General features: G+C 43.9%; 1 protein-coding gene across 1 annotated transcript in view; it reads right to left on the minus strand.

The window, feature by feature from the left end:
* Window positions 1-12,198, minus strand: part of LOC123993166 (S-arrestin-like) — a 28,170-nt gene that overhangs the window by 11,836 nt on the left and 4,136 nt on the right. The window contains exons 6-8 of the mRNA XM_046295021.1: window positions 6,391-6,450; window positions 6,236-6,303; window positions 4,275-4,410 (exon numbers count right to left, since the gene is read on the minus strand). Of these exons, the coding sequence (XP_046150977.1) occupies window positions 4,275-4,410; window positions 6,236-6,303; window positions 6,391-6,450 (264 nt within the window). The remainder of the gene's footprint in view (window positions 1-4,274; window positions 4,411-6,235; window positions 6,304-6,390; window positions 6,451-12,198) is intronic.

Here is a 12,198-nt window from a genome sequence, read left to right on the forward strand (position 1 = left end):
TTTCAGGTCGTCAATGGAAGAATGAAGTTCAGCCAATTTCTTATCAATTTTCAGAGAATAACCTCTGTTACCATCCTGAATTTCCCGGAGGAGAGTAGCCAGCATGTCGGCAGGCTCGCAAGAGGCTGCTGAGAGCAACAGTCTGGAACTGTCGTCTGCGTTATGAGGGCTAATGCTAATCTTGCTAGCTGTAGCGTTATCGTTATCTTGGGAATCAACAACGTTTTGGTCGTCCTTCTTGCCTCTCGGTCGGAGGTCCATGGCTTTTTGGGAATGTAAGTACTTGACAATTTATCAGCCGATGTTAGAATATTGTTTCAACGTTGTTATTTAGGTAAAAATAGAATAACTTTGAAGAGCTCGGTTTGTCAACGTCTGCTCAGCTCCACGGCATCACGTGCTCCCCGGGAGTAGAATCTTTAAGTGGAAGATCCATCGGACTTCACACTGGAGAAGGCAATCATCCATATTGCGGCATCTGCGGCTTGAGAAAACTCGGTCAATGGCACAGAATGTAAGATCAGTCACAGCATGATTAGCCTCATGAAAATGTCTGGCCACTGGTGATTTTAGGTAATTTCTTCAGATGGCACTGCAATGCTTGTTGATGCGTAAAAGCCAATTTATGCTTGATCTGATGAATGTGGTCAGAGGCTTCATATGAAGGGTATAACGCAATTGCGGAGCCTTCGGAGGCACACATCGGCCATATCAAGAACTGTACATCTCTCAAATTTTGTAACAATGCAGAGAGCTCTGTATAGCTCCTTATTGACAAGCTATAGGACAAAATGCTCTCTCCATACAATTTGCGCTGCACCCTATCCTACAGCTGTACAGCAATCTGTTCGCTAGCTCACCCGACCTGTGTTGATTGACATTTTGCTTGTCCAATCAGAGGAGCAAGTCTGCGTTTCACTAGCTAATTTGTTGCATTTTTTGTTGTTGCAAGGGAGACATTGAGGCAACAATCTCTGGCTGCATGCAGAGTAATCCACATAAATGCTGTGCCACAAAATTAGTAACAAAACATTGCAAAACCTGGTCAGATGACATTTTTAGTCATTGGTCTTAAGTCAAAGTCGTCTCTCAAGTTATTTTATTTTCTATCAAGTCAAGTCTCAAGTCATCAAATTTATAACTCAAGTCATGTGACTGTGTCCACAACTTTGGAAATAGAGTGAGAGTGAGAGTGGCAGACAGAGACAGTTATGACAGTTTCATTAGGTTTTGGTTTCATTTTCATTTGAAGAGTTTGATTCCAAAACACTATATATCCATTTAAAATAGCTTTTATTGTTTTAAAGAACTTATGTAAGAGACTGGTGTGTTTTTTTCCCCACCTTTTCAATGCATGGGGTTGCTCAATGGCATACATGTATTTGTTTGAAATCTATCACAACGGTTTAATTTCAGAGAGAAAAATAATCAGGTTTTGTTGCAAAACCCTATAAACCCTTTTACACAGTCAAATGTGACAAATAACTACATTTTTTATAAAGAACTGTACAAATTATACATGTATGACATCTAGATACAATACCAGTCAAAGGTTTGGACACACCAACTCATTTAATAGTTTTTCTTTATCTTTTACTATTTTCCACATTTTAGAACACATATTATAACACATATGGAATCATGTAGTAACCAAAAAAGTGTTAAACAAATCAAAACATTTTTTCTATTTGAGATTCTTCAAAGTAGCCACCCTTTGCCTTGATGACAGCTTTGCACACTCTTGGCATTATCTCAACCAGCAAAAGCCTTGAAGGAGTTCCCATGTATGCTGAATTTGTTCTAAAACGAATTGCCTAGTTAAATAAAGGTTACATTTTTTTTAAATCCTTCACTCTGTGGTCCAACTCATCCCAAACCATCTCAATTGAGTTGAGGTCGGGTGATTGTGGAGGCCAGGTCATCTGATGCAGCACTCAATCACTCTCCTTCTTGGTGAAATAGTCCTTACACAGCCTGGAGGTGTGTTTTGGGTCATTGTCATGTTGAAAAACAAATTATAGTACCACTAGGCGCAAACCAGATGGGATGTCGTATCACTGCAGAATGCAGTGGTAGCCATGCTTGTTAAGTGTGCCTGCAAAGCACCCCAACACCATAACACATCCTCCTCCATGCTTCACAGTGGGAACCACACATGCGGAGATAATCCGTTCACCTAATCTGCATTTCACAAAGACATGGCAGATGGATCCAAAAACGTCAAATTTGGACTCATCAGACAAAAAGACAGATTTCCACTGGTCTAATGTCCATTGTTCTTGTTTCTTGGCCAAAGCAAGTCTCTTCTTCTTATTGGTGGCCTTTAGTAATAATTTCTTTGCAGCAATATGACCATGAAGGCCTGATTCATGCAGTCTACAGTTGATGTAGAGATGTGTCTGTTACTTGACCTTTGTGAAGCATTTATTTGGACTGAAATCTGAGGTGGAGTTAACTCTAATGAACTTAATTATCCTCTGCAGCAGAGGTAACCACCCCTACCTCATCACAACACAGCTGACTGGCTCAAACGCATTAAGGAAAGAAATTCCATAAATTAACTTTTAAACCTCTTATGGAGACGGCGAATTTTCGCAGCTTTTTGTTAAAAATCACGCAACATTTCAGCGCCCTGCTATTCATGCCAGGAATATAGTATATGCATATGATTAGTATGTGTGGATAGAAAACACTCAGACGTTTCTAAAACTGGTTAAATCACGGCTGTGACTATAACAGAACGTGCGTTTCATCGAAACGTGCAGGAAAATCTGATCACTGATTTTCAACCAATCACGCCATTTCAACCAATTGTTAAAAGTGACCCACATTAAATGGGGCTGAGGTTGCAATACCTACAGCTTCCACACGATGTCAACAGTCTTGTCATTTGTCTCGGATTTGTTTCTTGGTCAAACCGAAACAAGGGAGCAGATTTCTTCCGGTCTCCGACAGGATGTTTTGGTTGAGAAATATCCGGACATGATTTCAAGACGTGGAGCTAAAGAATATACATCGCCCCGTGATCATTTTGATAGATTATTAACGTTTACTAATACCTAAAGTTGCATTACAAAAGTATTTCAAAGTGTTTTGTGAAAGTTTATCGTCTACTTTTTTAATTTTTAAAAATGACGTTGCGTTATCAAACTCAGTTTTTTCCTTGATTACACAGTCTTCATAGATCGATATCTAGGCTATATATGGACCGATTTAATCGAAAAAAAGACCCAAATAAATGTTTATGGGACATCTAGGAGTGCCAAGAAAGAAGCTCGCAAAGGTAATGAATGTTTTATATTTCATTTCTGCGTTTTGGGTGGCGCCGGCTAACGCAAAATCTGTCGTGTTAGGTGACGTTGCAGTATTTTGGTTGTATATGCTATCAGATAATAGCTTCTCATGCTTTCGCCGAAAAGCATTTTACAAATCTGACTTGGTGGATAGATTCACAACGAGTGTAGCTTTAATTCACTACCTTGAATGTGTATTTTAATGAAAGTTTAATGAAAGTTTGAGTTTTATCAAAAACTATAGGTGGCGCTCTGAAATTCCGCTGAGTGATGTTCCTGCATGGGAACTGTATTCTGCGTCATCCTTAAGAAGTTTTAACAAGGCACACTTGTTAATTGAAATGCATTCCAGGTGACTAGCTCATGACGCTGATTGAGAGAATGCCAAGAGTGTGCAAAGCTGGCTACTTTGAAGAATCTAAAATATATGTCATTTCATAGTTTTGTTGTCTTCCCTATTATTCTACAATGTAGAAAATATTGTCCAAACTTTTGACTGGTACTACAGTAGATGCATATATTTTTTTATGAAACAATACAGTAATATGACATCTGTATTGTACAATATTCACATTTTACATACTAGTCATTTAGCGGATCCTCTTATCCAGAGCAACTTACAGTGATCTTTAGATCACTCGGCGAGACAACCATAGATCACAGTCACATATACAGGATACAAATGTTCCATTCCAGCCACATTGAGATGTTTTTCAGCACTGATTCGTTCGTAAAAAGCCATTTGCGGGCCAGAAAAATGGCAGTTATTTGAAAATATATATTGGTGCATTACAATTTCTACACCCCACGATTTTAATACACATCTAAAATGTATCAATAAAAAAATCTAAACTCCTCATTTTAAATCTTGCCTTTCCAGGGCTTCTGTCACTCCCCTATGTTCAAAGTTTTTCTCCTACAATTCTAGCCCATGGTGAGGAACTGATGCTGACTTATTGGTTTCTCTGAAGGAAAACGTACCTCTTTCTCCAGGCTGACCTGCATATGCAGGGGTTTGTCCGACATGAGGAACTCACAGGTGATCTCTGAGGACGGGATGGTTTTACTATCCTCCGGTGCGTATTGGATCTTACGGATGGCCAGACGCACAGAGCTCCTGTGGGAGACAAAGCGCAACAATCAGTAAGTAGCCTGGTGGCTTGGTGAAGAATTGTCATGCAGTTTAACACTAGATTCTGAAATGCAATGACCTGGACCTGTAGTGCAGTAAACCAGAATACACAAATATCCAGAGAAACTAAAGACAATATAAAATCAGCAAAAAAAGAAGTGTCCCTTTCTTTCAAAGATAATGGTAAAAATTCACATAACTTCACAGATCTTCACTGTAAAGGGTTTAAACACGGTTTATCATGCATGTTCAATGAACAGTAAAAAATTACTGAACATGCACCTGTGGAACGATCGTTAAGACAATAACAGCTTACAGACGGTAGGCAATTAAGGTCACAGTTATGAAAACTTAAGACACTAAAGAGGCCTTTCTACTGATTCTGACAAACAACAAAAAAAGATGCCCAGGGTCCCTGCTTATCTGCGTGAACATGCCTCAGGCATGCTGCAAGGAGGCATGAGGACTGCAGATGTGGCCAGGGCAATAAATTGCGATGTCCGTACTGTGAGATGCCAAAGACAGCGCTTACAGGGAGACGGGACGGTCAGGTGATCGTCCTCACCGAGGCAGACCGTGTGTAACAACACCTGCACAGGATCGGTACATCCGAGCATCACACCTGCAGGACAGGTACAGGATGGCAACAACAACTGCCCAAGTTACACCAGGAACACATAATCCCTCCATTAGTGCACAGACTGTCTGCAATAGATTGAGAGAGGTTGGACTTGTAGGCCTGTTGTAAGGCCAGTCCTCACCAGACGTCACCGGCAACAACGTCGCCTATGGGCACAAACCCACCGTCGTTGGACCAGACAGGACTGGCAAAAAGTAAACTTCACTGACGAGTCGCGGTTTTGTCTCACCAGGGGTGATGGTCGGATTCGCGTTTATCGTCGAAGGAAGAGAGCGTTACACCGAGGCCTGTACTCTGGAGCGGGATCGATTTGGGGGTGGTGGACCCGTCATGGTCTGGGGCGTTGTGTCACAGAATCATCGGACTGAGCTTGTTGTCATTGCAGGCAATCTCAGCGCTGTGCGTTACAGGGAAGACATCCTCCTCCCTCTTGTGGTACCCTTCCTGCAGGCTCATCCTGACATGACCCTCCAGCATGACAATGCCACCAGCCATACTGATCGTTCTGTGCGTGATTTCCTGCAAGACATGAATGTCAGTGTTCTGCCATGGCCAGCGAAGAGCCCGGATCTCAATCCCATTGAGCACGTCTGGGACCTGTTGGATCAGAAGTTGAGGGCTACGGCCATTCCCCCCAGCAATGTCCAGGAACTTGCAGGTGCCTTGGTGGAAGAGTGGGGTAACATCTCACAGCAAGAACTGGCAAATCTGGTGCAGTCCATGAGGAGGAGATGCACTGCAGTACTTAATGCAGCTGGTGGCCACACCAGATACTGACTGTTACTTTTTTTGCCTCTCCCCCCTTCTTCAGGGACACATTATTACATTTCTGTGGAACTTGTTCAGATTTTGTCTCAGTTGTTGAATCTTGTTATGTTCATACAAATATTTACACATGTTAAGTTTGCTAAAAAAACACAGTTGACAGTGAGAGGACGTTTATTTTTTTTGCTGAGTTTAGTGTATGAATTGGGAAGGTGGAACTGCACTGTAATTCAACAGGCTGTATCACAACCGGACGTGATTAGGAATTCCATAGGGCGGCGCACAAATGGCCCAGCGCCATCCGGATTTGGCCGGTGTAAGCTGTCATTGAAAGTAAGAATTTGACTTGCCTAGCCAAATAAGGGTTAAATAAAATATAATGTTTGTTTCTGAGTCTGAACTTACCGCTTTTCAATTTTCTCATCTTGGTTCTCGGCACAGAAAGCCTTTACTTCGAATTCGACAGCGCAGCGCTGTGAGCAGAGGAGGTTGAGAATTTAGAATACCACACAGCGCACATGAATTGAGGTAGAAAGGCTGCTGCTGGCTGTGTTACTCACCTTGCCCACATCGGATGGAGCCGGCTGCAGACACACAGAGCAAGGCAGGTTGTCTGGGAACTGAAAGACACAGAACACATCATGCTGTCAACTTCGGCAGAACTATGTCACACCCACTACGTACTACTATCAGTCTGTTACAGTGTCACATCACTACTTACTATCCAAGCTTGATGCCCTCAGTCTCACACAAATTATAAATGAACCTACCAGGTACAACCACAAATCACTAAACACGGGCACCCTCGTAGATATTATCGTAACTAACTTGCCCTCCAAATACACCTCTGCTGTTTTCAACCAAGATCTCAGCGATCACTGCCTCATTGCCTGCATCCGTCTGCGGTCAAACGACTACCCCTCATCACTGTCAAACGCTCCCGAAAACACTTCAGTGAAAAGGCTTTCTAATTGACCTGGCCGGGGTATCCTGGAATGACATCGACCTCATCACGTCAGTAGAGGATGCCTGGTTATTCTTTAAAAGTGCCTTCTTCACCATCTTAAATAAGCATGCTCCATTCATCATTTTTAAAAATCAGGAATAGATATAGCCCTTGGTTCACTCATGACCTGTCTGCCATTGACCAGCAAAAAAACATCCTGTGGTGTTCTGCATTAGCATTGAATAGCCCCTGTGATATGCAACTTTTCAGGGAAGTTATGAACCAATATACACAATATACAATATACAAGCTAAGGCTAGCTTTTTCAAGCAGAAATGTGCATCCTGTAGTACAAACTACAAAACGTTCTGAGACACTGTAAAGTCCATGGAGAATAAGAGCACCTCCTCCCAGCTGCCCACTGCACTGAGGCTAGGAAACAATGTCACTACCGATAAATCCACTATAATGGAGAATTTCAATAAGCATTTCTCTACGGCTGGCCATGCCACCTGGCTACTCCTACCCCAGTCAATTGCCCGGCACCCTCCACAGCAACCCGCCCAAGCCCCCACCATTAATCCTTCACCCAAATCCAGCTAGCTGATGTTCTGAAAGAGATGCAAAATCTGGACCCATACAAATCAGCCGGACAAGAAAATCTGGACCCTCTCTTTCTAAAATGATCTGCCAAAATTGTTGCAAACCCGTTTAATAGCCTGTTCAAACTCTCTTTCGTATCGTCTGAGATTCCCAGAGATTGGAAAGCTGCCGCGGTCATCCCCCTCTTCAAAGGGGGAGACACTCTAGACCCAAACTGCCACAGACCTATACCTATCCTTATAAGGTCTTAGACCACCGTACCTTCTCCGCTATGCAACCTGGTTTCCGAGCTGGTCATGAGTGCACCTCAGCCACGCTCAAGGTCCTAAACGATATTCTAACTGCCATCGATAAGAGACATTACTGTGCATCGACTGCCATCGACCTGGCCAAGGCCTTCGACTCTGACAATCACCACATTCCTATCGGCAGACTCAACAGCCTTGGTTTCGCAAATGACTGCCTCGCCTGGTTCACCAATTACCTCTCAGACAGAGTTCAGTGTGTCAAATCGGAGGGCCTGTTGTCCGGACCTCTGGCGGTCTCTATAGGGGTGCCACAGGGTTCAATTCTCGGGTCGACTCGCTTCTCTGTATACATCAATGATGTCGCTTGCTGCTGGTGATTCTCTGATCCACCTCTACGCAGACGACACTATTCTGTATACTTATACTTCTGGCCCTTCTTTGGACACTGTGTTAACTAACCTCCACACGAGCTTCAATGCCATACAACTCTCCTTCTGTGGCCTCCAACTGCTCTTAAATGCAAGTGAAACTAAATGCATGCTGTTCAAGCGATCGCTGCCCACACCTGCCCGCCCGCCGAGCATCACTACTCTGGACTGTTCTGACTTAGAATATGTGGACAACTACAAATAACTAGGTGTCTGGTTAGACTTTAAACTCTCCTTCCAGACTCACATTAAGCATCTCCAATCCAAAATTAAATCTAGAATCGGCTTCCTATTTCGCAACAAAGCATCCTTCACTCATGCTGCCAAACATACCCTCGTAAAACTGACCATCCTACCGATCCTCAAATTCGGCGATGTCAGTTACAAAATAGCCCCCAACACTCTACTCAACAAATTGAATGTAGTCTTTCACAGTGCCATCCGTTTTGTCACCAGAGCCCCATATACAACCCACCATTGCGACCTGTACGCTCTCGTTGGCTGGCCCTCGCTTCATACTCGTCGCCAAACGCACTGGCTTCAGGTCATCAACAAGTCTCTGATACGTAAGGCCCCGCCTTATCTCAGCTCACTGGTCACCATAGCAGCACCCACCCATAGCCCACGCTCCAGCAGGTATATCCAGCAGGTATATCGCTCTAGATTCCTTCCAGTTCTCTGCTGCAAATGTCGGGAATGATTTGCAAAAATTCCTGAAGCTGGAGACTCTAACCTCCCTCTAGCTTTAACCACCAGCTGCCTGAGCAGCTCACAGATCACTGCACCTGCACATAGCCCATCTGTAAATAGCTCATCCAACTACCTCATCCTCATACTGTATTTATTTATTAATCTTGCTCCTTTGCACCCCTGTATCTCTACTTTCACATTCATTTTCTGCACATCAATCACTCTAGTGTCGAATTGGAATATTGTAATTACTTCGCCACCACGGCCTATTAATTGCCTGCGTATAGATTTTCTTCAACTGTATTATTGACTGTATGTTTTGATCATTCCATGTGTAACTCTGTTGTTGTATGTGTTGAACTGCTTTGCTTTATTCTTATCCAGGTCGCAGTTGAAAATGAGAACTTGTTCTCAACTTGCCCACCTGGCTAAATAAAGGTCAAATAAAATAAAATAAAAAACACTTCCTACTTTCAGTCTGTTATAGTGTCACACCCACTATTTACTAATGTCAGATTATTAGAACATTACATCAAGACTAGTCATTCAACTGAGACTGCTCTTCTCTGTATCACGGAGGCGCTCCGCACCGCTAAAGCTAACTCTCTCTCCTCTGCTCTCATCCTTCTAGACCTATCGGCTGCCTTCGATACTGTGAACCATCAGATCCTCCTCTCCACCCTCTCCGAGTTGGGCATCTCCGGCGCGGCCCACGCTTGGATTGCGTCCTACCTGACAGGTCGCTCCTACCAGGTGGCGTGGCGAGAATCTGTCTCCTCACCACGCGCTCTCACCACTGGTGTCCCCCAGGGCTCTGTTCTAGGCCCTCTCCTATTCTCGCTATACACCAAGTCACTTGGCTCTGTCATAACCTCACATGGTCTCTCCTATCATTGCTATGCAGACGACACACAATTAATCTTCTCCTTTCCCCCTTCTGATGACCAGGTGGCGAATCGCATCTCTGCATGTCTGGCAGACATATCAGTGTGGATGACGGATCACCACCTCAAGCTGAACTTCGGCAAGACGGAGCTGCTCTTCCTCCCGGGGAAGGACTGCCCGTTCCATGATCTCGCCATCACGGTTGACAACTCCATTGTGTCCTCCTCCCAGAGCGCTAAGAACCTTGGCGTGATCCTGGACAACAAACTGTCGTTCTCAACTAATATCAAGGCGGTGGCCCGTTCCTGTAGGTTCATGCTCTACAACATCCGCAGAGTACGACCCTGCCTCACACAGGAAGCGGCGCAGGTCCTAATCCAGGCACTTGTCATCTCCCGTCTGGATTACTGCAACTCGCTGTTGGCTGGGCTCCCTGCCTGTGCCATTAAACCCCTACAACTCATCCAGAACGCCGCAGCCCGTCTAGTGTTCAACCTTCCCAAGTTCTCTCACGTCACCCCGCTCCTCCGCTCTCTCCACTGGCTTCCAGTTGAAGCTCGCATCCGCTACAAGACCATGGTGCTTGCCTACGGAGCTGTGAGGGGAACGGCACCTCAGTACCTCCAGGCTCTGATCAGGCCCTACACCCAAATAAGGGCACTGCGTTCATCCACCTCTGGCCTGCTCGCCTCCCTACCACTGAGGAAGTACAGTTCCCGCTCAGCTCAGTCAAAACTGTTCGCTGCTCTGGCTCCCCAATGGTGGAACAAACTCCCTCACGACGCCAGGACAGCGGAGTCAATCACCACCTTCCGGAGACACCTGAAACCCCACCTCTTTAAGGAATACCTAGGATAGGATAAAGTAATCCTTCTCACCCCCCCCTTAAAATATTTAGATGCACTATTGTAAAGTGGTTGTTCCACTGGATGTCATCAGGTGAATGCACCAATTTGTAAGTCGCTCTGGATAAGAGCGTCTGCTAAATGACTTAAATGTAAATGTAAAAAATGTAAACATCACTACTTACTACGGTCAGTCTGTTACAGTGTCACATCACTACAGTCAGTCTGTTACAGTGTCACATCACTACAGTCAGTCTGTTACAGTGTCACATCACTACAGTCAGTCTGTTACAGTGTCACATCACTACAGTCAGTCTGTTACAGTGTCACAATACTACAGTCAGTCTGTTACAGTGTCACATCACTACAGTCAGTCTGTTACAGTGTCACATCACTACAGTCAGTCTGTTACAGTGTCACAATATTACAGTCAGTCTGTTACAGTGTCACATCACTACAGTCAGTCTGTTACAGTGTCACATCACTACAGTCAGTCTGTTACAGTGTCACATCACTACAGTCAGTCAGTCAGTCTTTTAGTGTCATATCCACTACTTACTAATGTCAGATTATTAGAACATTACATCAAAATTTACTACTGTCAGTCTGTTACAGTGTCACATCACTACTTACTCCTGTCAGTCTGTTACAGTGTCAAATCACAACTTACTACTGTCAGTGTCACATCACTACTTACTACTGTCAGTGTCACATCACTACTTACTACTGTCAGCCTGTTAGTGTCACATCACTACTTACTACTGTCAGCCTGTCAGTGTCACATCACTACTTACTACTGTCAGCCTGTCAGTGTCACATCACTACTTACTACTGTCAGCCTGTCAGTGTCACATCACTACTTACTACTGTCAGTGTCACATCACTACTTACTACTGTCAGTGTCACATCACTACTTACTACTGTCAGTGTCACATCACTACTTACTACTGTCAGTGTCACATCACTACTTACTACTGTCAGTGTCACATCACTACTTACTACTGTCAGTGTCACATCACTACTTACTACTGTCAGTGTCACATCACTACTTACTACTGTCAGTGTCACATCACTACTTACTACTGTCAGTGTCACATCACTACTTACTACTGTCAGTGTCACATCACTACTTACTACTGTCAGTGTCACATCACTACTTACTACTGTCAGTGTCACATCACTACTTACTACTGTCAGTGTCACATCACTACTTACTACTGTCAGTGTCACATCACTACTTACTACTGTCAGTGTCACATGTCAGTGTCACATCACTACTTACTACTGTCAGTGTCACATCACTACTTACTACTGTCAGTGTCACATCACTACTTACTACTGTCAGTGTCACATCACTACTTACTACTGTCAGTGTCACATCACTACTTACTACTGTCAGTGTCACATCACTACTTACTACTGTCAGCCTGTTAGTGTCACATCACTACTTACTACTGTCAGTGTCACATCACTACTTACTACTGTCAGTCTGTTAGTGTCACATCACAACTTACTACTGTCAGTCTATTAGTGTCACATCACAACTTACTACTGTCAGTATGTTAGTGTCACATCACTACTTACTACTGTCAGTGTCAAATCACAACTTACTATTGTCAGCCTGTTAGTGTCACATCACTACTTACTACTGTCAGTCTGTTAGTGTCACATCACAACTTACTACTGTCAGCCTGTTAGTGTCACATCACTACTTACTACTGTC

This window comes from Oncorhynchus gorbuscha, linkage group LG13, assembly GCF_021184085.1.
Source record: "Oncorhynchus gorbuscha isolate QuinsamMale2020 ecotype Even-year linkage group LG13, OgorEven_v1.0, whole genome shotgun sequence".
Classification (NCBI taxonomy): Eukaryota; Metazoa; Chordata; class Actinopteri; order Salmoniformes; family Salmonidae; genus Oncorhynchus; species Oncorhynchus gorbuscha.